The sequence below is a fragment of the Corythoichthys intestinalis genome, chromosome 6 (genome assembly GCF_030265065.1).
Source record: "Corythoichthys intestinalis isolate RoL2023-P3 chromosome 6, ASM3026506v1, whole genome shotgun sequence".
Classification (NCBI taxonomy): domain Eukaryota; kingdom Metazoa; phylum Chordata; class Actinopteri; order Syngnathiformes; family Syngnathidae; genus Corythoichthys; species Corythoichthys intestinalis.
In genome coordinates this window covers 1,948,047-1,972,662 of record NC_080400.1, presented here as the reverse complement: position 1 = coordinate 1,972,662, position 24,616 = coordinate 1,948,047, and the positions used below count along the sequence as shown (strand labels likewise).

General features: G+C 40.8%; 1 protein-coding gene across 1 annotated transcript; it reads left to right on the top strand.

Annotated features, from left to right (window-relative positions):
* The first annotated feature begins 678 nt into the window (after nt 1-678).
* fhdc4 (FH2 domain containing 4) lies at nt 679-24,223 on the top strand. The gene is made up of 12 exons (XM_057839972.1): nt 679-875; nt 10,015-10,437; nt 15,273-15,334; nt 15,606-15,708; nt 19,680-19,765; nt 19,843-19,943; nt 20,011-20,081; nt 20,162-20,269; nt 20,348-20,418; nt 22,588-22,705; nt 22,769-22,933; nt 22,996-24,223. The coding sequence occupies exons 2-12, from the start codon at nt 10,126-10,128 to the stop codon at nt 24,007-24,009; spliced, it is 2,211 nt and encodes a 736-aa protein (XP_057695955.1). The 5' UTR covers nt 679-875; nt 10,015-10,125; the 3' UTR covers nt 24,010-24,223.
* The last annotated feature ends 393 nt before the right edge of the window (nt 24,224-24,616 follow it).

The window sequence follows — 24,616 nt, the reverse complement described above, 5'->3', positions numbered from 1 at the left end:
ACTGTATATCCATACAGATACATCTGTCTATACATGTACTATGTATACATCTATATATCTATGTGTAACGGGTACACACAGGTCTGTTGTGAAGCGCGGAAACCTCCCTGCCGATTCCTTCATGTAACGACGCTAACGGGTGCGCTGTTGTCTCGAGCTTATTGTCGCAGTGGTTACCGTCCTTGCCTGCCGAGTGGAAGCGTCGTGGTGCGCGGGTTCGCGTCCCGGCCTGGTCAGAGGTGGGAGCGGAACGCAGGGCGGCGCTGACACACCGGTTACATATGTCTACATCTATCTATACATGTATATCTATACATCTATCACTCTATACGTCTACCTGTCTATACTTCTATGTATATGTCTACTGTATCTCTCTTTCTCTCTCAGAACGAGAGAATAGAAATCAAAATTGTTGAGTTATGGTTCTCCTACAAACATTCACCCATTTCCTGCTTTTATAGTCACAGCAGAAGAATGAAAAGAGCCACATGAATGAACATCAACTGAATCTGCACCATCCCCCTAATTTACAGTTGAAGGAAAGTTTTTCAATCACTAATGATTAAACAAATACTGCACCTTTAAAAACAATCAATGTCCTTTTTCCTCTATCTTTTAAACGCAACTCATCACGTTGCTTCAGTCCATAAATCGGGCTCAGCTGGGAGTTCAAGCACTCATAACAAGGCGAGGATTTCTTTGCTCGATGGGCGTGTTTTTTCCCCCCCTCCTTTCCTTCCCTTTCCAGGCAGGGAAGCCAAGTTGCGACACTTTTCAAGTTTCAGCATGAGAGGAGCCACACTGGAATGAAAAAGAAGAGAAGAAAAAAATATTAAGACTCACCCAGGATATATTTTGAATGCGCAAAAGAAAAGGTGAGTTGGCCTTTTACAACTTGATTCATTTGCTTGTTGAGTCATTTCCGTGACCTGTTGTTGATTTTAGTCACATTATTGCTCCTTGTTACTTTATTGATGTTATCACATCCTTGAGATATCATACCTAACGCCCGCGTACTGTTGCTAAAACAGACGGCAAATGCAACCCCATTTATGCCTCAATTTATATTGAACAGATGTATCATTGAAAGTGTGTATATTCAGTGTACACTATATACACATATATATATACATAGAATACTGACTTAGAAAATGCAACCAAAAATTGGAAAATCTCAAATTTAAAAAAGAAAAAAAAGGAAATACAAAAGGAAAAACAAAACTTTGATAAATAACTAGAAATATAAACATATGTATATTTAAAAAATACTTTATTTTGGGGGAAAAAAATAAAGTCTTCTTTTTTTCATTTATTTTTAAAATTTGAATATATATTTTTGATAAATTTTCTATTTTTACTGAAAAAAAAATTGAATCAGAAAATACAAATACAAATCATTCATAAAAAATAATGATAAAATGATTATAAATAAATGATAGGAAAAGGAATAAAATGTAAAAAATGAATTAGATATAAAAAGTAAAAGAAAATATAACAAAACTTTGATAAATCTCTACAAATAAAAAAAAAAATCAAATATTTAAAAAATACTTTATTTTTGGAAAAAATATGAAACGAATTCCTCGTTTTCCATTTTTTTTTTTTTTAATGTAATTACATTTTTAAAATAAATTTTCTAATTGTACTGGGGGAAAATTATATAATTTACTTAAAAAAATACAAATCATAAATATTTTTTTGATAAAATGATTAAAAATAAATGAAATAGAATATAATGTAAAAATTAATGAGAATTACAAAAAAATTAAATAGTTTTTTTTTTTTTAAAAAAGAGAAAAAGTATATATCCTGTATGTTTGAATAAAATATATAAAAGATAAATTCCTCCTTTTTTTTTTTTTTTTTTTCAAATTTAAAGAAAATGTATTTAATTTTCTATACTTATATATTCTATATATAGTTTATTGAAAAATACAAATCATAAATAATTTTTTTGATTAAATGATTATTTTAAAAAATAGAAGAAAATAGAATGAAATGTAAAAAAATAACTAGAATGTAAAAAAGTTAAATAATTAAAAAAATATAGTGAAAAAGTATATATCCTGTATTTTTGAAAAACAAACAAAAACAAATATATATATATATATATATATATATATATATATAAAATCCTCTTTTTTTTTCATTATGTTTTAAAATTTAAAGAAAATATATTTTTCAATTTATATACTTACATGTAGTGTATATATGTTATTTTAAAATACAAATTCAAATCATAAATTTGCAAAAATGATAAGATTAAAAATAATCATAAGGTATTAGAATAAAATACAAAATTAACTAAAAAAGAAAAAAATTGAAGGACAAAATATATGCTATACTGTTGGAAAATATATTTAACTTTATTATATTGATTTATTTCTCATTTCTATACTGTACTTTTTTTTCCAAATTATTTTGTCATAGTTTTTATTTTTTTTAAGATTTTCCCATATGTTGCTGTATTTTTCTATTTAATTTTCTACATTTAAACAATTTTTGTATGTGTTTTTGCATCCCCCCAATGCTTTATTATTATTATTTTTTGTTAAATGTCAATTCAGACATCAAGAGGTCAAGCAAAAGGTCAAAGAATTACACACAAAATACTGAGTTAATATTCAGCCTTTCAGAACACAGTACGCATATTTCTAAATCCCATTAAGACAACATTTTTTGACCTTTTTACTTTACACTTCTGGTTAAAACAAAAAGTAGCAAATAAAACAGCAGTTCAAAGGTCAAAAGTGTGACCGATTGATTTGGACTTTTACAAAGATCTCCCACGGTGACTACATGATTTCATTAAAAAGCCATGAGAGGTGTCTCTATGCATTTGGTTAATGGTTAGTTTGTTAACACTAGGACTTGTGATTAATAGATAAGTGTTCAAGTGCACGACGTTCAGATCATTGCCGGTCGAAATCGGTGTTTAGTTCCAATTTTGTTGCCCTGTCAAACTCTTTTCGCTTCACGGGCCACACTCATGTGGAATAAGTTGGCTGCCATTGATGCCACTAGACGTCCAATCCATTTGCACTGGGAGGGCACTGAAATATGAACAACTAATAATTTTATAATTAACCTGACTTAAAAACCTAACCTTTTCTGCAATACCCGAAGTATCGTCGGTACTGAGACGGCAGATTTGGCCGCTTCTTTTGCGATGTTTTGTGTGTCATACGAGGTGACACAAGTTGCCAAATAACCGGTCATTTACACCAGGGGTTGTAGATAGTGCTGCAACGATTAATCGATTAACTCGAGTAATTCGATTACGAAAAAGCTTTGAGTATTCGTTTAATTGTTGTAATGGTTTGTTTTGAAAGGGTTTGCCTTTAGTTTTATTGATTCTGGGTGGATACACTGCCTTCTAGTGGCAACAGTGTATATGGCATACCTCACTGAACATGCCTGAATCCGGCTGCTCCCTGTTAAGACCAACATAAGGTAAGTTTTTGTTTGAGTTAATGTTTTTTATGCATTCGTAATTTAGTTTATAGGTATATTTAGCCATTTTTGTCAGCATATGTGTTTGAATGATTTGTTAAGAGTAGGGTTGTTCCAATCATGTTTTTTTGCTCCCGATCCGATCCCGATCATTTTAGTTTGAGTATCTGCCGATCCCGATATTTCCCGATCCGATTGCTTATTTTTTGCTCCCGATTCAATTCCAATCATTCCCGATAAATTTTCCCGATCATATACATTTTGGCAATACATTAAGAAAAAAATGAATAAAACTCGGACGAATATATACATTCAATATACAGTACATAAGTACTGTATTTGTTTATTATAATAATAATAATAATAATTATATTATTATATTAATATTATTGTTATTATATTATGACAATAAATCCTCAAGATTTTACATAATTAACATTCTTTCTGTGAGAGGGATCCGCGGATAGAAAGACTTGTAATTCTTAAAGGATAAATGTGACTTTGTATATTGTGACTAAATATTGCCATCTAGTGTATTTGTTGAGCTTTCAGTAAATGATACTGTAGCCATTTAACTGTTCTGCCCAAATGCATGATGGGAAGTGCAACCATTACTGTGCGTAGTGGTACCAATTGATATATCTTCTCTCCGTTGGGAAATAACAGGGTGTTAAGAAAAAGATCAATTACTACCTTTCTTCTCCACATTGCTTCCCACGATATTTCTAATCGTAGGGAGAGGGATTGTAAGGCTTTAGCCAATTAAAAAAAGGCTGCCAAAATTCACTCTACTCATTTTACGCTGCCTTTTAGCTCTATATATAGGTAAAACGGCGCCGTTACAGATTGAACGCGACAATGCGTGAGTGGGTCGTGCAGCACATGCGTTAATTGCGTTAAATATTTTAACGTGATAATTTTTTTTTTTAAATTAATTACCGCCGTTAACGGGATAAATTTGATAAACCTACCTTAAGCCTAAACTAAAGACTCTGGATGAGTGTAACATATTATGTCTGTAACGTTAAATACAATTAGAAAACGATTAAATTAAAAAATATATATATATATATTAAAAAAAAGGCATGTCCGATATTTTTTTGCCGATTCCGATACTTTGAAAATGACGTGATCGGACCCGATCGATCGGGACATCTCTAGTTGAGAGCACTGTAAAAAAAAAAAAAAAAAAAAATACTTAGCATTTTATAGCATTTAAGCTAACGGACTGATCGCTCCTTTCTCTCAATAAACAAAACACAATTTTAAATCTATTTATTTGTTGTTGTTTTTTAGTGTTGACTTTTGTTTTGTGAAGCATGCATTTATTTGGCACAGGAAGCATAGGATAGAAAGCGAGAACATGTCCAGATGCGCCCACACGCACACACAAAGCAGCTGAGTGACAGAAGTGACAGCCTCCGCGCACATTTGTTGCTCGTGAAGCATCCAGAGGCTCATCAAAATTATTGATTTTGTCTTAACCGACAAGTATAATTGTGGCCAAAAATGCAAACGTTGGACACTTTGAAGCCAAATTATTCAATTGTTTGCCAATTAAATGTTTATAATGAGTATCATGTGATAGTTAGCATAGTCTAGAATAGGAATTAAGTGAGAATTTCAATGCCATTTTTGTTTTGTGCCATTTACAGCCCATCAAAATCATTGATTTTGTCTTCACTGACAGGTATAATTGTGGCCAAAATGCAAACGTCGGACACTTTGAAGCCAAATTATTTAGTTGTTGACCAATCAGATTTTATATAATGGGTATCATTTGATAGTTAGCATAATCTAGAATAGGAATTAAGTGAGAATCTCAATGCCATTTTGTTTTGTGCCGTTTATAGCCCGTCAAATCATTGATTTTATTTAAGTGGTAAATGTAATTATGGCCAGAAATGCAAACGTTGGGTATTTTGAAGCCAAACTATTCAATTGTTTGCCAATCAGATTTTATATTATGAGTGCCATTTGATAGTTAGCATTGTCTACAATCGCAATTAAGTGAGAATTGCAACGCCATTTTTGTTTTTTTGCTGTTTATAGCCTGTCAAAATCATTGATTTTATCTTAACTGACAAGTATAATTGTGGCCAAACATGCAAACGTTGGATACTTTGAAGCCAAATTATTTAGTTGTTTACCAATCAGATTTTATATAATGGCTATCATTTGATAGTTAGCATAGTCTAGAATAGGAATTAAGTGAGAATTTCAATGCCAATTTTGTTTTGTGCCGTTTATAGCCCGTCAAATCATTGATTTTATTTAAGTGGTAAGTGTAATTATGGCCAGAAATGCTAACGTTGGGTATTTTGAAGCCAAACTATTCAATTGTTTGCCATTCAGATTTCATATTATGAATGTCATTTGATAGTTAGCATAGTCTAGAATACCAATTAAGTGAAAATTGCAACGCCATTTTTGTTTTTTGCTGTTTATAGCCTATCAAAATCATTGATTTTGTCTTAACTGACAAGTATAATTGTGGCCAAACATGCAAACTTTGGACAATTTGAAGCCAAATTATTCAATCGTTTGCCAATTACATTGTATATAATGAGTATCATTTGATTGTTAGCATAGTCTACAATAGGAATTAAATGAGAATTTCAATGCCATTTTTGTTTTGTGCCATTTATAGCTCATCAAAATCATTGATTTTGTCTTAATTGAAAAGTATAATTGTCGCACAAAATGCAAATGTTGGACACTTTGAAGCCAAATTATTGAATTGTTTGAAAATTAAATTGTATATAACGAGTATCATTTGATAGTTAGCATAGTCTAGAATATGAAATGAGATTTTTAGCGCCATTTTTCTTTTTTGCCGTTAATAGCCCGTCAAAATCATTGATTTTGTTAAGATTTTGGCCAGAAATGCAATGAAATGCTGGCGGAGGACGACCGAATGGATGACCATGACGCCAGGCTACGAACGACCAAGTGCGATGACCAGGAGGACGTCCAGGATGCCAGGCGGCGGACGACTGAGCAGAACAACCGGGAGGACGTCCAGGATGCGAGGCGGCGGACGACCGAGCAGAACGACCGGGACCACCAGTGCAGCGGACGATGTCGTTGAGTCCGTGCTGCTCGCCGAGTAGAGCCTGCACCACCGTGCTTGTTCGCTCGCGTACCCCGCTACCCTCTAGTGTCCCGCGACTCAGCCGGAAATGCGCACGGCCAAACCAAGTTCCCCAGGCGAATTCCGCCACGAGGCAGTGGTCACCACAAAAGAAAGACTCAAAAAAATCCATCTTGATGCGACAGGCGGCGATGAGGGAAAAGTTTACCCCGGCTGTCGCGGCCATAACAGCGTCATCTCCTCGTTCTATAGTGTAGTTATGTGTAAATAAATTGTTACTTTGCTATCAAAAGCTCTATTTGTCTTGTTGTTTATGTTATTTTGTAGGAGGAAAACATTACTTAAATGTTTGGGATGTCAAAAAAGCAAAAAATAGCTGTGTTAAAGTCAAAGTTATGTTTGAAATGTATGCTTTTACAAAAAGCTCAATTTCTCGTTTTTTTCATCAGAAATTGGAAAATTGCTCAATCTAAGATATTTTCTAATGCTGATTTCTGAAGAATGGAAAATTATATGATACAGATCGGGTCCGATCACGTCATTTTCAAAGTATCAGAATCGGCAAAAAAATATCGGACATGCCTTTTTTTTAAATATATATATATTTTTTAATTAAGTCGTTTTCTAATTGTATTTAACGTTACAGACATAATATGTTACACTCATCCAGAGTCTTTAGTTTTGGCTTAAGGTAGGGTTATCAAATTTATCCCGATAATGGCGGTAATTAATTTTTTAAAAAATGTATCACGTTAAAATATTTAACACAATTAATGCATGCGCTGCACGACCCACTCACGCATTGTCACGCTCAATCTGTAATGGCGCCGTGTTACCTATATAGAGAGTTAAAAGGCAGCGTAAAATGAGTAGAGTGAATTTTGGAAGCCTTTGGAGCCTTTTTTTAATTGGCTGAAGCCTTACAATCCCTCTCCATACGATTAGAAATATCGTGGGAAGCAATGTGGGGAAGCAAGGTAGTAATTGATCTTTTTCTTAACACCCTATGTTATTTCCCAACACAGAGAAGATATATCAATTGGTAGCACTACGCACAGTCATGGTTCCACTTTCCATCATGCATTTGGGCATGGCTACAGCAGAGGTTGCGCTAGACTTTTTCGTTGTCTGTCATTTTGACTGACAGGGTCATAAAAATCCGGTCATAATCTATTTTTACCCGTCACTTAAATTTTTAAAATGATAGTAATGACATTGTGGTGACCCTTTGTTCGGCATAATTCACCTTCCGTACTTGTGTGCCCATTTGGCCGAGCGTGTGAGCTGCTACGACACAGTCACTTGACAGAGACACTTAAGAGCCACGCGCGTTCCGGCTTGAATAGAGTTCACAGAGAGCAGCAGAGCTACAGCGGCTGGACACAGCAATTCGAGCTAACAAGACTCTTAACATTGCATACCGCTTCAACATATTCAATAGTATTTAGTTTTCTTTCATTTTTAAATTAATATTCTGTCCGAACAAGCTTAGCAAAGAATCCACACCGTGCCATCACACATCAAGCAGATGAATATGTAACTTTTTCTCCGCAGTGACAAAAACAGCTGACTGTGGCCCCAGTAGGTAGGCTACATATGGAACAATGAAATTAACAGTTCACCTGCTGTGGCCTGAACGCAGTCTCACACTTTCCTCCTGGTGCGCATGGACTTGAATTGCGTGCCCGCTTGTGCAGTCCCTCTTTTTTCACCTCTTTTATCAACACCATCGTCGTTTTGGGGCTTTTTGAAGAAACTTCGGACACTCGGTTGCCTTGACATTTTTCCGAGTCAGGCCAACGACGTCATGCATCAAGAGAGACAATAGCTAATTAATATGCTCACTCGCCACCCTGTGGTCTGGGGTGTGAATTGCAACCTGTCAAAATGACAGATGGACTTCAGTTTTTTTCCGTCACCGTTTTAAAAAATCGGTCAACGACGGAAAATATTCGGTTAACGCGACCCCCGGGCTACAGTATCATTTACTGAAAGCTCAACAAATACACTAGATGGCAATATTTAGTCACAATATACAAAGTCACATTTGTCCTTTAAGAATTACAAGTCTTTCTATCCGTGGATCCCTCTTACAGAAAGAATGTTAATAATGTAAATGCCATCTTGAGGATTTATTGTCATAATAAACAAATACAGTACTTATGTACTGTATGTTGAATGTATATATATTCGTCCGAGTTTTATTCAGTTTTTTCTTAATGCATTGCCAAAATGTATATGATTGGGAAAAAATATTGGGAATGATTGGAATTGAATCGGGAGCAAAAAAAAGCAATCGAATCGGGAAATATCGGGATTGGCAGATACCCAAACTAAAACGATCGGAATCGGATCGGCAGCAAAAAAACATGATCGGAACAACCCTATTATATGAACTAACTTTTTTTTCCCTGCTGAAAGAAGAGTCTAATTTTTTGGGGGTGAGTTCCATGTTTATACAACAATAGAACAGAATTTTCTGTGGGCCTTGCAAAATCAGTCAAAATCCAGTAAAACAGCCGGGAGCGAAGGGGGTTGCACCGGTGAAAATAGCTGGGAGTGAATGAGTTAAAACTAGGGCTGTCAAAATGATCGTGTTACCGAGCGGTAATTAATTTTTTAAATTAATCCCTTTAAAATATTTGACGCAATTAACGCACAAATGCCCCGCTCAAACAGATTAAAATGACAGCACAGTGAAAGGTGTACTTGTTGTGTTTTTCGGAGTTTTGCCGCCCTCGGCTGGCGCTTGGGTGCGACTGATTTTATAGGCTTCAGCACCCATGAGCATTGTGTAAGTAATTATTGCCATCACCAATGGCAGGCTACTAGTTTATTTTTTGATTGAAAATTTTACAAATTTTATTAAGACGAAAACGGCTTTAATATAAAATTTCTATAACTTGTACTAACATTTATATTTTACGAACTACAAGTCTATCCATGAATCGCTTTAACAGAATGTTAATAATGGTAATGCCATCTTGTTGATTTATTGTTATAATAAACAAATACAGTACTTATGTACCATATGTTGAATGTATATATCCATCTTGTGTCTTATCTTTCCATTCCAATAATAATTTACAGAAAAATATGGCATATTTTATAGAGGGTTTGAATTGCGATTAATTGCGATTAATTAATGTTTAATCTGTAATTAACTCGATTAAAAATTTTAATCGTTTGACACCCCTAGTTAAAACATTATATTGATTCTTGGCAATAGCATATCGAAAACCTTATGGGAGACAAAGTCTCACGATATATCACCATTTCCATATTTTGTCACACTATACTCCGAACTGTTTAAATCTTCCCCAAAACTTCTCAAATGAATAAATTCCTCAATATTCTGGTAGTCGTTCACCTGAAATATCCTACTTGACGGTGATTTATGATTTCTCTCTGAGCCAGTAACACTGTTGTAACCTTTCCACTCCCTGTTTCCCCCCCCCCTTCCACAGTATGAAAGCGTCACGCGCCGTTTGATTTGGACCATTCCTGTTGCAACATTAAACAAAAAACAAAAGCGTCACGTTTCTTCATGACCCCGCTACCGAGCTGAAAACATCGAAATGGAACCTCCTCCGCCGCAACCTCCCCCGCCGCCGTTACTGCCCCCTCCTCCGCCGCCGCCGCCCGGCCTGGGAAACTCGATAACGGCTCGCCGACGCTCTAGGATGCGGAACTTCAACTGGGAGACCATCCCTAAGCACTCGGTGATGGGCAAGCGCAATATTTGGACGGAGGATCGGACGGACGGCGACTACAACTTGGATACCGACCACATGGAGGAGCTGTTTAGCCACAAGCGGGCCCAGCAGCGGGACCAGGAGGTCGCCAATCTGGCGAGAGGGGCGCTCACTGCTACCTCTGGGGGAGAACTGGTGAGTGAAGGAAGAGTGGTCAATTGTCACGTATGAAATATTATCTGAGGCCATAAAAAGATACACTGGAATAAAGGTAAACACATGATTACATCATGTTTCAAGAATGTTATCACTACGCACGGCGCGTGTTTGCTGAAGGAAGGTTGCTCAGTGCTGTCAGATGAGAGCTTTTTCTTGTGTATGTTGGGAAAAAATCCAACATTTTTACCAGGGATGTCCCGATCCAGGTTTATTGCACTTCCGATCCGATACCGATACTGGTCGATACTGATCTATCTGAGCATGTGTTAAGTTTAAAGTTATTTAGCCTCCTTACTTAGTTGTCAGACTCATGTTGAAAAAGGTTTTAGTACTCTTGATAACAACTAGCCAGCTGAATTAGGTGAGTTTGAATAACACACAAGGGTTGGTAACAAGAAACTGACCTGTTTATTCAGTAACAAACACAAAACATTATAAATAACAAACAGAAATGACATAGTCAGTAAAACGCTAAAGGGGAAAAGATATCGTCATCGCACACACCATATAATTGTCTGCATTAGTCTAACACATATATAGTCTAACACATACATATGGTACAGGTTGGCACCGTCTAACTGTTTGCATTACTCTAACATACGTAATATAATTAATCAGGAAATAGTATCATTTTCATATTTACGGTAGGACTACACTACTAATATTAAATAAATAGAACACCATAGTTTAATGAGAAGAAATAGAAGAGATACACAATGCCGTCTTATCACAAGATTGACGCACCAACTCTGGCAATCAGCTCTCCCAGCAAACTCCAAGGACAAAGCACTTTGTCCTACAACAAGTACAACCAGCCCGGACAGCAAAGTTGATAGCGGGCGTCCCAATCCGCGCACGAACCTAAGCCACCCAAAACCGGCCACAGAGGGGATGACCCAAAAGCAACGCCCAGAAACGCCTTCGACAAGGCCCGCCTCAGCAAAGACTTTAAAAAGACTGGACACTGAGATAACACAGATTTTTTCTGCTCGGAAACATGTAGCCTTGTTTTGGATCCAGAATTGTCCCTCCGTCGTCTGTTTTTGCCTTGTTTTTACCATTGTCGACGAATAAATTGTCAACCTGTTTTCGGTGAGTGTTCTTCAAGCTTTTGAAACATGGAGTCAGTACAAAGGGTTAAAATAAGAGGACGCGCGAGATTCGGCCTTCCCGGCGGGCGCACGCGGGGCAGCGTCAGCCGAGTGGCACTTGTTTTGGTTGGTGCTGTCCGCGGGTGCGTCTGGGCCGGGGGGGGGTGAATTTCAACAACGCGCAAATAATATTGTAAACTGTCTTAAAAAAGCAAAACACACAAACAACCTCAGTGGAAAATCCCACAAACCCCCCAAGCTATTAGATGCTTTTAATGTTTCGTACATTAGTTACAAAAATTGTATAAAAAGCCTCTCAGGTTTAAATAAACGACTATTTCAGTATCAAGTTAACATTTTAAAACAGTAAATAAAATACTCAAGTCCCAATTCTGTAACAGCAGCTTTAAACTACATTCAATTCATTTCATTTTGCGAATCAACTGTTAAAGTTGTTAAAATTGCTCCCGTTATTCCATAATTTCCCTTCTGTCTACTTTCGACATGTGAAAGTTTTAAAACTGTTTTGAAGATCGATTCAAGTCATGATTTTGCCGATTTAGGAGTATTTTAGATAAAAAGTTAATTAGGTTCGCTTGGAAGGTTCACAACAGCCTACTAGGGAAGTCTCCTGCTTTAAGATGGCCGCTGTTTACTAACGCAACTAGTATTCAATACTTCAATGTTGCTAACGCCATCGTGTCTGTCATTTTGTATCTAGTTCTATACACATACGATATCTATTATCTCCAGTAAAACGATGTTGACGTAGTTTGTAGCGGCTGTCAGCAGCAGTCAGGTATTCTTGTGTTTTTTATCCAGCGCTGTGAGTTGAGCATTGGCATTACCCGGGTCTATGACAATTAGCATGATGTTTACTCTCGAGACGCAATGCGGTCCGTTTCTCATTGCGTCCCGAAGACCGCGCTGTGTATTAGTTCTGCTTTACTTGACATATTTCCAATAATCGGAATTTGGATGTTTGTGAATCGTTCTCGAATCTTCCACGGCCGAATCGCTCAAGGATGTAATGACGGCTGGGCATGTTGTACCGCGGTTCTAAGTGTTGGATGGTGCGTCTTTACTCATGAGAGATAATGGCTCGTCATCAGGAATGAATTCTTCGACTCTTGTTATTCCCTGGGCTTTGGGACTGTCGAGTGCCAGTTTGTCACGCATAGCAAAAGTTTCTGCCAGTGTTAGTCGCGTAGGACCTTTCTTTTTGTCTTCGGTTTTCTTAACATACTCCTCATATTGTTTGTGGTGGTATTTCGCTAAATGCTTGATTAGGTTGGTTATATTAAAACTTACAGCTTTACCACCACGCTTGACTTTATTGTGGCATATGTTGCACTCTGCCTCTTCGTCTTTGTCATCCTTTAAGGTGAAATGATCCCACACAGCTGACATTTTTACCGATAGTCTCTCGGTAAATTGGGAGACGGTAATGTAGTGTGTTGAAGGTGTGCTGTAAAATGCGGACCGGATTTTAGGGAAACCGAAGCAAAAACCGGAATGGATTATGCAAAGCGGTGCGCTGGAAAACCCGGACCGGACTTTCAAAAAAGAAAGTGGATCGGAAGTCTCGATCGGAATTTTTCCGTGTTGGCCGATCCGATACGCATTTTTTTTGCCCATATCGGCGTGATCGGATCGGGACATCTCTAATTTTTACAGTCTGAAGGCTTATCAAGGCGCCACTCATGAAATAGTAGTAGTTGTGGTTGTTCTTGTGGACACTAACTTTGTAGTCCTGATCATCCCACATTGATAAACCGATTTTCTTGAAACTTGGTAGCCAGGGAATACGAGAAAGGATCTATCAATCCTTGGAGCCCAATTTTTTATCTTTTTTTGTTTTTTGTATTCATGTTTACTAAATAATGATACATTTGCATGTCATATATTCCTGTTTTCTCCCATTGTTATTTATTCATCGGGCCGCCCAGTCAAAACCGTTTGCCCCACCAACACCGTTCATACACCAAACGACCAGATTTCTCATGCAATGTGGCTCTCTTTTGTTTGACACCCCAAAAATTACCGTTCGCCCAAAAACGCAGGTTTTTTGATGAAAAAAAAAAAAAAAAAAAAGTGAAATTTCAGAACGCTACCATAATTTATTCATTTAAAAAAATTCAAAACGCTAGGGGGCACAAAAATTCTATAAAATATTTGCAAAAAACGTACAGCTTGGCCAAAATTTGCCCCTAAGCATACCCATTCATTTCCAATGGAAATGATTTCCAATCATTGTCGGGGTAAAGATCAGCACCTCCAAATCTGAGACCATGGTCCTCAGCTGGGAAAGGGTGGAATGCTCCCTCCGGGTCAGAGATGAGGTCCTTCCCCAAGTGGAGGAGTTCAAGTATCTTGGGGTCTTGTTCACCAGTGAAGGCAGGAGGGAGCGGGAGATTGACAGGCGGATCCGTAATGGTGAAGAATGGTGAAAATCTACGTTCCTGCCTCACGACCCACAGCTCATGACCGAAAGAACAAGATTTTCCTCCGCTGGTTTTCCGGGTTCTCTCTTAGAGATAGGGTCAAAAGCCCGGTCATCCAGGAGGGACTCGGTGTTAAGCCGCTACTCTACCGCATTGAGAGGAGCCAGTTGAGGTGACTTGGGCATCTGGTCCAGATGCCTCCCGGACGCTTACTCGGAGAGGTTTTCTGGGCATGACCAACTGGCGGGAGGCTCAGGGTACGACCCAGGACACACTGGAGAGACTATGACTCACGCCTTGGTATCCTGCTGGAGGGGAAGTCGGATCTGTTTTCAGTGAGGGTTGGACTCCTCCAAGGCTGCCTTTTGTCATCAGTTGAAATTTAATAAAGTTTATGAACACAACATCTGAGGGGGTCTTGTTTGGTGGCTTCAGTATTGCATCTATGCTTTTTGCAGATGATGTAGTTGCTTCATCAGACCGCAAGCTTCAACTCTCACTGGAACGGTTCTCAGCTGAGTGTGAAGCAATTGGGATGAGAATCAGCACCTCCAAATCTGAGACCGTGGTCCTCAGTCAGGAAAGGGTGGAATGCTCTCTCCAGGTCAGAGATGAGCTCCTTCCCCAAGTGGAGGAAGGAGGGGGATGGACAGGCGAATTGGTGCTGCGTCTGCAGAGATGCAGACCCTGCATCGGTCCACCGTGGTGAAGAGGGAGCTGAGCCAAAGGGCGAAGCTCTCGATTTACCGGTTGGTCTACGTTCCTACCCTCACCTATGGTCACAAGCTGTGTGTTGTCACCGAAAGAACAAGATCCCGGGTACAAGCAGCCGAAATGAGTTTCCTCCGCAGGGTGTCCGGACTCTCCCTTAGATCTTGGGTGAGAAGCTCGATCATTCGGGAGGGGCTCGGAGCAGAGCCAGATGGGGTGTCTCGGCAATCTGATTAGGATGCTGCTGGTGCGCCTCCCTGCTGAGGCATGTCCCACTGGTAGGAGGCCACGGGGCCCGCTTCAGGGACATGCTGGGGAGAATGCCTCCTGGCTAGATTGGGAGCACCTTGGGATCCCCCAAGAAGAGCAGGATGATGTGGCTGGGTAGAACTAAGTCTTTGTTTCCCTGCTGAAGCTGCTACCCCTGCGACTCTACCTCAGATTAGCAAGAGAAAATTAATAGATGGATTCAGTGAAAATATATTCCTTCACTGCTGTATTCTATTATTATTAATCCTCAAACTGAGCTGTTACAATGACACTCTGCTACATCTTCTTTTCTCAGGTGTCCATTCTCAGCGCCAAGAGAAGCATGAACATCGGCATTTTCCTCAAGCAGTTCAAGCGGTGAGTCGCTCGCATTTGCGTAACAACAACACATCCCAGTCACACTTGCGTGTTCCGGCAGGCCTTGTCTAGTTTAGACGGGTTTCCCCAGCAATTATTTTTCATACTTGGTGTTGTGACCAAAACTGTAAGTGTGGTATTTTGCATGTTTCCTCATGAGACTGCCGATACTGCAGCAGTTACTCTATTCAAGCGGTCTTGAATTAAAAACTAATTTCCAGGATAATCCATATGACATCATCTGTATCTATCTGCGCTTTTCAATCCACAGGCCTGTGACAGATATGATTAAGGAAATCAAGGCTGGAAATGGCCTCGCTTTCCCTCCTGGGAAACTTCGAGAGTTGTGTAAACTGCTGCCAGATGACGGGGAGGTACCCGCAACACCTTTTCACCTAAACACGTTATTGTATCACCTTCTTAAATATTAACAGGGCACAGATTGATATTTATTGTATGCTAAGGGGCACAAAAGTTCTATACAGGTTATGTTAAAAACGTACGGTTATGCCAAAATTTGCCAAAAACATACCCATTCATTCCTAATGGGCAAAATTCATTCATTCATGCCAATTGAACCAAAACTTCCATTCACTCCCATTGATTTCCAACTCAACTGACACAAAATCAACAGGAAGTGACCCAGAAAGGCCCCCAAATCAACATGAAGTAACCCTGGAATGCCTCAAAATGAACAGGAAGTTACCTTGACATGCCTCAAAATCAAAAGGAAGTGACCCATTAGGTACAAAAAGGTGAACCCCAAAGGCTCCCCAATAAATACTGACCCCGAAATACACCCAAATCAACAGGAAGTGATCCGATATCTACAGGAAGTGACCTTGGAATGCCTCAAATTCAACAGGAAGTTACCCAATATGAATCGGAAATTACCCTGAAATGCCCCTAAATCAACAGAAAGTGACCTAATATGAACATGATGTGACCCTGAAATGACTCTAAATAAACAGGAAGTGGCCTGGTATCTACAGGAAGTGACCCCGGAATACCTTAAAATAAACAGAAAGTGACCCGATATAAACTGGAGGTGACCCTGATGCCCCCAATTCAACAGGAAGTGACCTATTAAGTACAGTAAGTGAACCCGAAATGACCCGACTCTACAGACACTGACCCAATATGAACAGGAAGTGACCCTGAAATGCCTCTAAATAAACAGGAAGTGGCCTGGTATCTACAGGAAGTGACCCCGGAATACCTCAAAATAAACAGAAAGTGACCCGACATGAACTGGAGGTGACCCTGATGCCCCCAAATCAACAGGAAGTGACCTGTTATGTACTGAAAAGTTAACCCCAAATAAATAGTGACCCCAAAAGGCCACCGAATCAACAGAATTTTGCCCAATATCTCCAGGAGGTGTCCTTGGAATTTCTCAAAATCAACAGCAAGTGACCCAATATTAACTGAAAGTGGCCCTGAAATGCCCCTAAATCAACAGGAAGTGATTCAGAACCCGAAATGCCCCAATATCAATGGAAAGTTACCCAAGTATGAACAGGAAGTGATCATATATCTACAGGAAGTGACCCCGGAATACCTCAAAATAAACAGAAAGTGACCTGATATGAACTGGAGGTGACCCTGATGCCCCCAAATCAACAGGAAGTGACCTGTTATGTACTGAAAAGTTAACCCCAAATAAATAGTGACCCCAAAATGCCACCAAATCAACAGGATTTTGCCCGATATCTACAAGAAAAGACCTTGGAATTTCTCAAAATCAACAGAAAGTGACCCAATATTAACTGAAAGTGGCCCAGAAATGCCCCTTAATCAACAGGAAGTGATTCTGAACCCAAAATGCCCCAATATCAAAGAAAAGTTACCCAAGTATGAACAGGAAGTGATCATATATCTACAGGAAGTGACCCTGGAATACCTCAAAATAAAGAGAAAGTGACCTAATATGAACTGGAGGTGACCCTGATGCCCCCAAACCAACAGGAAGTGACCCGATATGTACTGAAAAGTTAACCCCAAATAGCCCCAAATAAATAGTGACCCAAAATGCCACCAAATCAACAGAATTTTGCCCGATAACTACAGGAAGTGACCCTAGAATTTCTCAAAATCAACAGAAAGTGACCCAATATTACCTGAAAGTGGCCCTGAAATGCCCCTAAATCAACAGGAAATGATTCTGAACCCGAAATGCCCCAATATCAATGGAAAGTTACCCAAGTATGAACAGGAAGTGATCATATATCTACAGGAAGTGACCCTGGAGTGCATAAAAATCAACAGGAAGTGACCCAATATGAACAGGAAGTGACTTTGAAATGTCCCGGTCCTGCCGGAGGAGCTGGTTGAAGTGGCTTGGGAGAGGGAATTCTGGCCTTCCCTGCAAAAACTGCTGCTCCCGCGACCCGTCCCCGGATTAAATTGTAGATATGGGATGGATACAAATGGTGTCAATTGTTTATGCTTTGTTTGTGCTGCAAAAAGTTTCTTTTGTGCTTTTATCGTTTTTAAGACATTGAGATATTAATTTTGACTGAAGACGTCATGCAGCCCCTCCGTTGCGGCTGACAGAGCGTACCAACTTTATCAATAACAGAGGGGTGCCCCATCAACTAGTGCAAACGTTGCACCATTTGTTTGTGCTACGTTATTGGTGCTACAGTGGGGCAAATAAATATTTAGTCAACCACTGGTTGTGCAAGTTCTCCCATTTGAAAAGATTAGAGAGGCCTGTAATTGTCAACATGGTCAAACCTCAACCATGAGAGACAGAATGTCGAAAAAAAAACAGAAAATCACATTGTTTGATTTTTAAAAAATTTATTCGCATATCATGGTGGAAAATAAGTATTTGGTCAATACCAAAAATTCATCTCAATACTTTTTTAAGTTCCCTTTGTTGGCAATAACGGAGGCCAAATGTTTTCTGTAACTCTTCACAAATTTTCACACACTGTTGCTGGTATTTTGGCCCATTCCCCCATGCAGATCTCCTCTAGAGCCATGATGTTTTGGGGCTGTCGTTGGGCAACATGGACTTTCAACTCTTTCCGCAGATTTTCTATGGGGTTGGGACCTGGAAACTGGCTAGGCCAGTCCAGCACCGTGTTATGCTTCTTACGAAGCCACTCCTTTGTTGCCCCGGCTGTGTGTTTGGGATCATTGTCATGCTGAAAGACCCAGCCACATCTCATCTTCAATGCCCTTGCTGATGGAAGGAGATTTTCACTCAAAATCTCTCGATACATGGCCCCATTCATTCTTTCCTTTACACAGATCAGTCGTCCTGGTCCCTTTGCAGAAAAACATCCCCAAAACATGATGTTTCCACCCCCATGCTTCACAGTGGGTATGGTGCAATTCAGTATTCTTTTTCCTCCAAATAAGAGAACCTGTGTTTCTACCAAAAAGTTGGATTTTGGTTTCATCTGACCATAACACATTCTCTCAATCCTCTTCTGGATCATCCAAATGCTCTCTCGCGAACTGCAGACGGGCCTGGACGTGTACTTTCTTCAGCAGGGGGACACGTCTGGCAGTGCAGGATTTGAGTCCCCGGCGGCGTATTGTGTTACTGATAGTAGACTTTGTTACTGTGGTCCCAGCTCTCTGTAGGTCATTCACAAGGTCCCCCCGTGTGGTTCTGGGATTTTTGCTCCCCGTTCTCGTTATCATTTTGACGCCAGGGGATGAGGAGGGAGTTGAAAGTCCGTGTTGCCCAACGACAGCCCCAAAACATCACTGCTCTAGAGGAGATCTGCATGGAGGAATGGGCCAAAATACCAGCAACAGTGTGTGAAAAGCTTGTGAAGAGTTACAGAAAACATTTGGCCTCCGTTATTGCCAACCAAGGGTACATAACAAAGTATTGAGATGAACTTTTGGTATAGACCAAATAGCTATTTTCCACCATGATTTGCAAATTCTTTAAAAATCAAACAATGTGATTTTCTGGGGTTTTTTTCCACATTCTGTCTCTCATGGTTGAGGTTTACTCATGTTGACAATTACAGGCCTCTCTAATATTTTCAAGTGGGAGAACTTGCACAATTAGTGGTTGACTAAATACTTATTTGCCCCACTGTATGTTTGCACCAACAACTAGCGCAAATGTAGCACACACGAATGGTGCTATGTTTGCGCTAGGTGTTGGTACACACCTCCATAACGGAGAGAATTGGTATGCTCTGCCACGGGAGTTGGATACAGAAAAGCAATGAGTGACATCATCATTAAAAATGAATACCTCAAAAACGATAGCAGCACAAACGTAGCACAAAAGATTGACATGGTTTTTATATAAATTTGCATCTGATGGGGGGCCAACTTTCAGTCACTGTTTATCAATTCCTTTCTTCAGCTAAAAAATCTCCTCAAATTCAACGGCGACCAATCAGCACTCCCAGATGCAGACCTGTTCATGCTCATGCTAGTCCAGATTCCCGGGTGAGAACTCCTCATGTTCTTTTGAAGGTTTCCTAATGCTGGTAAATTTTCCAATTTGAATATTCTGTGTTGTCAAGGTACAAAGAGCGTCTGAGTAGCTTGGTCCTCAAGGAAGAGTTTTTCCCTTTCATGGCGGAGATGAGAGACTTCATCGCCACTTTGAAAGCTGCGGGAAACGGTACCCTCATTTTACTTTGAAAATAATACTTCGCGTAAACCCAACGGATCCTGTTTGTGTTGTTTAGAGCTTTTGGATTGTGACAGTCTGCACTCTGTGATCCGCTTGGTTCTGAAGACCGGAAATTACATGAATGCTGTGAGTAAGCGCGTCAACGGAAGCCAATGCATGTACAGTAGCTTGTGTTCGTATGTGAGCTGGCTTTGCGGGGACCTCAGGGCGGCTACGCCGGCAGCGCGGTCGGGTTCCGGATGGCGTCCCTGCTGAAGTTGGTGGACACCAAAGCCAACAAACCAGGGATGAATCTAATGCACTATGTCGTGATGGTAAGTTGAATATGTTAATTTGTATTTTGTTTTTGTTTAGAAAATTTGATTTTGTCTTTTTTCCCTGGTTTTCGGCAGCAAGCTCAGAAGGCCGATGTATCGCTTCTCAACTTTCCCAAGCAACTCGCACACATTAAAGCTGCTGCAAGGTAAGCACCATATTGATTTTAATGAAGATTCTTCTTGTGTTTTTGGATTCAAACACCTAAGAGCAAAAACCCCTATTGAAGAGGGTGATACAAAAAAGGAGGTGCTACCGAGCTGTGCAGCCACACCCGAATTCAAAACTAAAATGAATCTTCTAATTGGGACAATTGGACCAAGTGTGCCAAATTTCATGGCACTGTAAGCTGCCTAACTACCTAAAGACATCTACTTCCTTTTAATGGCGGACAAAGAGTCGTGACAGTAACAGACAGAGACATGTGAACACGAGCCTTGAAATTTAGTATTACGTATACAAGACCTTTTGTAATATATGTATATACGTATACGTAAAATGAGTGACTATGTGTTGCCACAAGTTGGCGCTGTAGGGTTGATGCAAATGACCCCTACAGGACCCTTCAGTGTACTACTCTTACCAAGCACAGGAAGTTTGGCACATATATGTTGCATGTCTGCCAACAAAATTTGTGGCGGGACAAAATGGCAATGGTCACTTTCACTTTCCTGTTTTGACCCGTTTTCTTCAACGAAACCTCAATATTTTTCATCAGACACCTGAACACGTCTTAAGGCTCCCCTGATGCATGTTTGAGGTCAATTGAATTTTTTCTTTTGGAGTTGGAGCCTGTCTCGTAAACAAAAAAAAAAGGCGTTCTCTGTTCCAAGCAGGGGGCGCCAGGTCTAATGGATAAAATTTCAATGCAGTTGTGTTCAGGCTTGGATATCTCAAATACTTGCCAGATATGAAAAATATTGCACCAAAGATCAGTTAGTTATTATCTCTTATGTCTCATAAACAGTCTCACCGATTTTGAGGAGGATCCAACTAACTCCCTAGGTGCCAATGTCTCAGATATGCACCCTGTAACTCGATATAAATTTTACATTTAATCCAAAATACCTGATTTCCTATTGGGTTTGGAACATGGGCGCAAGAGACTTTTTGGAGCAGCTTTGCCCAAGGTATCGTTGTTGTAAGTTGTGCTCATTTCAATCCATTTTATAGAGTGCTGAGTGACCTCTGTCACTGTTTATCGCACACCAACGGCGCTTTGAATACTGTGCGGAATGCCAATGGTGCCTTTTGTGCACATGGCATAAAGGCCTTTTCGGGAGCAACAGCAGTGCCCAGCTTGCAGCATGGACATTAATTCATTTTGTTTGTAGGAGCAGCCGTTTCCCGAGCTTTGGGAGGTTCGGAAAAGTGCTCCCGTTGAAATTTCCTATCCCCAGCCACTTCAACCAACTCCTCTGGCTGGGTACCAAGGCGTTCCCAGGCCAGCCGAGAGACATAGTCTCTCCAGTGTGTCTTAGGTCGTCCCCGGGGCCTCTTGCCGGTGGGACATAACCGGAACACCTCTCCAGGGAGAAGTCCAGGAGGTCTCCGAACCAGATGCCCGAGCCACCTCAACTGGCTCCTCTCAATGCGAAGGAGTAATGGCTCGACACAGAGTCCCTCCCGGATGACCGAACTTTTCACCCTATCTCTAAGGGAGAGCCCGGACACCCTGCGGAGGAAACTCATTTTGGTCGCTTCGTTCCGGGATCCTTTTCTTTCAGTCATGACCCACAGTTCGTGACCATTGGCGAGGGTAGGAACGTAGATCGAATGGTAAATCGAGAGCTTCGCCTTTTGGCCCAGCTCCTTCTTCACCACTACGGAAGACAACGTTTACTTGTCCACAGTGCAAAAAAGGTTGGGGACCGCTGATATAGAGGACTAGCATTTGAAAGAAATAGAATAAAGCCTGTAAATTGGCTGCAAACCAGTCCGAAACCTGGACTAGTGTAACAGGTGCACGTGGGTCCGTTGTATGCGTCACACAGAAACCTCCCTCCCGATGCATTCAAGAGGGTGCGCTGGCCGCCAAAGCTGCTAGCCTGGGCTTTTGGCTTGGTGGTCAGCGCGCTCACCTGCCGTGCTGGACGCGTCATGTGGCGCGGGTGCAAGTCCTTACCTGGACATGCGTCGTGTCACCATGCAGACCGGTTACACTAGAACACCACTTTGCCTAGATTTAGTCAGTGTTTGGAAATACAGCCCTGCGTTTCTGAACTTTCCGTAAACATCTGGGGTTCAATCAAACCCAGGTTAAGAACCACTGGTCTATGCTAAAAAAAAAAAAACCTTCCTACCTTCCTGATTTCAGAATCAATCAAAGTGACATTGAAGCAGAGTTTGATCGTCAAGTTCGAAAAGTGAGCGCTGCCAGAGCCAATACTTTGAAGCAGGAAGATCTCAAGACTCAGATGGAGGATTTCCTCAAGGTGCGTTGAATGCTCCAAGTAAGAGATTCTTCTAAGCTACGCTAAACCTCAACCCCGGTTTAGGATGCTGACTCCTGCTTGGATGAAGTCGAAGTTGATCTCCAGGAGCTCCAGTCAACCAGCGACTCTGTGGCGCAGTACTTTTGCGAAGACCCCAGCAAGTTCAGACTGGAGGAATGTTGCTCCATCTTTGACTCCTTCTGCGAGAGGTTTCTTCGAGCCGTGCAGGTAAAGCCCGCGTTAGAAAATTTTGAAACGCTACTCGAGACGTGACGGCGTTTTCCCCGCAGGAAAACACAGCCCGGGAGGTGGCGGAGGTGAAGCGACGTCACAGGAACCGTCTGCAAAGTGTCGCCAAGCGCCGATCCACGGCGACCTGCTCCGTCAGAGACAAAGAAATGGAAGGTATCGCCTTGGAGTCCATCCTGCAAAACTTCTTGACCAACCGGCTTCAGAGGAGAAGGTCGGGTCGACCTGCGTCCACTCACGGAAGCCCCCAAATGGGAAGCCTTTCTGAGATGAACCTCCCTGAGCTGAAACGAGCAGGATCTTTGAAGGTGACGGCTAAGAAAGAATGGAATTCAGCCGCGGAACTCAACGAAACTAGCCTGGACGACAACACGGATGTTTCCTCGGAAATGGATAGCAGAGAAGAGGAAATCCTCGGTGGCGTTGAGGAGTCCAGCAGCAGTATTTCCCCGTCGGGTCAATCGGTTTCCGCTGTTGACAAGGACGATCTTCAGGACAATAACGAGGAAGAGGCTCAGAAACTGCGCGAAGCCTCCAAGAAGGTTTTTCTCTACCAGAATAGCCGAGGCAGCGTCTCCTCTGCGGATTCTTCCGGCGAAAACCCCAAATCTCCTAAAACTCCCGGTCCTCCTACGCGTCAACATACTTTAGACTTGGAGACCGACCGATACCCCGGCGACCCTACGAACGAGGACCTGGTCCGGTTCCTGCTCAGCTCTCCGCCGTCCTCAAAACGTAACATTCCCCGCAGACACACTCTACCCGTCAAAGTCCAAAAGAAAGAAGAAACCGAGGAAGAGGACGACCGAGAGACCGGGTATAAATCCAAACAAGTGTTTGCCGACCTACTTCAAAAACAAGAACCTCTGTCTGCCGAGAGCGGGGTTAGCCAAGAAGAGGAGCGGGACCGCGAGGAAGACGTAGAAACGAAGGGTTCGAGCGGCAAGTCGGAGTCCACCGGATTGTTTTTCGGCTTTTTGAAGCGCCTCGGTGACATCGGTCGACTGCAGACCGGCAAGGAAAACAGCCAGCGGGTTGTCGGGACTGACGTGTAGGGCGATACTTATCGGAACAATCTCTCCGGACAAAAATGACACCCAAATACTTGCCCGAATCGACCCCAAATGTACTTGCGGACAATGATTTGGGATTGTTTAAAACACAAAGACAACAGCTACGGTCCCTGACAAAGTCTTGTCGCTTATCCATTTTGTAGAAACAATTGCTAATAACCTGACTTTTAATTCTTCAATGGTTTCAGAAATGGCTTATATGAAAGCTAAGACCCTCCCAAACGATGTTGAATGTCCAAAAATATATTTGTTTCTGAAAAAAGATTTAGCATTTAATGAAGACATAAAAGTCAAATTTTGGCAAGACCAAAGTTTTGTCGCCTACAGAAAGTAGTATGAAAATTGAACAAAAAATGTAGTTGTAATACAAAAATATCTTGCATAACATAAGCAAATTAAGTAGTAGTGCTGTGAGATCCAAATTGAATATTTGGTATGACTTCCATGGGGTTTGGCAAGGACTCATACAATTTATTGATGAAGTCATCAGGAACATCAAAGAAATCAGTCTTGCGTGCCTCCCAGAGTTCATCAACATTTTTGGGTTTCGTCTTCCATGCTTCCTCTTTCATCCTACCCCAGACATTCT

Coding starts and splice junctions, on each gene's coding strand:
- fhdc4 (XM_057839972.1), top strand. CDS start 10,126: ATGGAACCTCCTCCGCCGCAACCTCCCCCGCCGCCGTTACTGCCCCCT. Junction 15,709..19,679: donor TGCTGCCAGATGACGGGGAG/GTACCCGCAACA, acceptor TCCTTTCTTCAG/CTAAAAAATCTCCTCAAATT. Junction 20,270..20,347: donor TAATGCACTATGTCGTGATG/GTAAGTTGAATA, acceptor GGTTTTCGGCAG/CAAGCTCAGAAGGCCGATGT.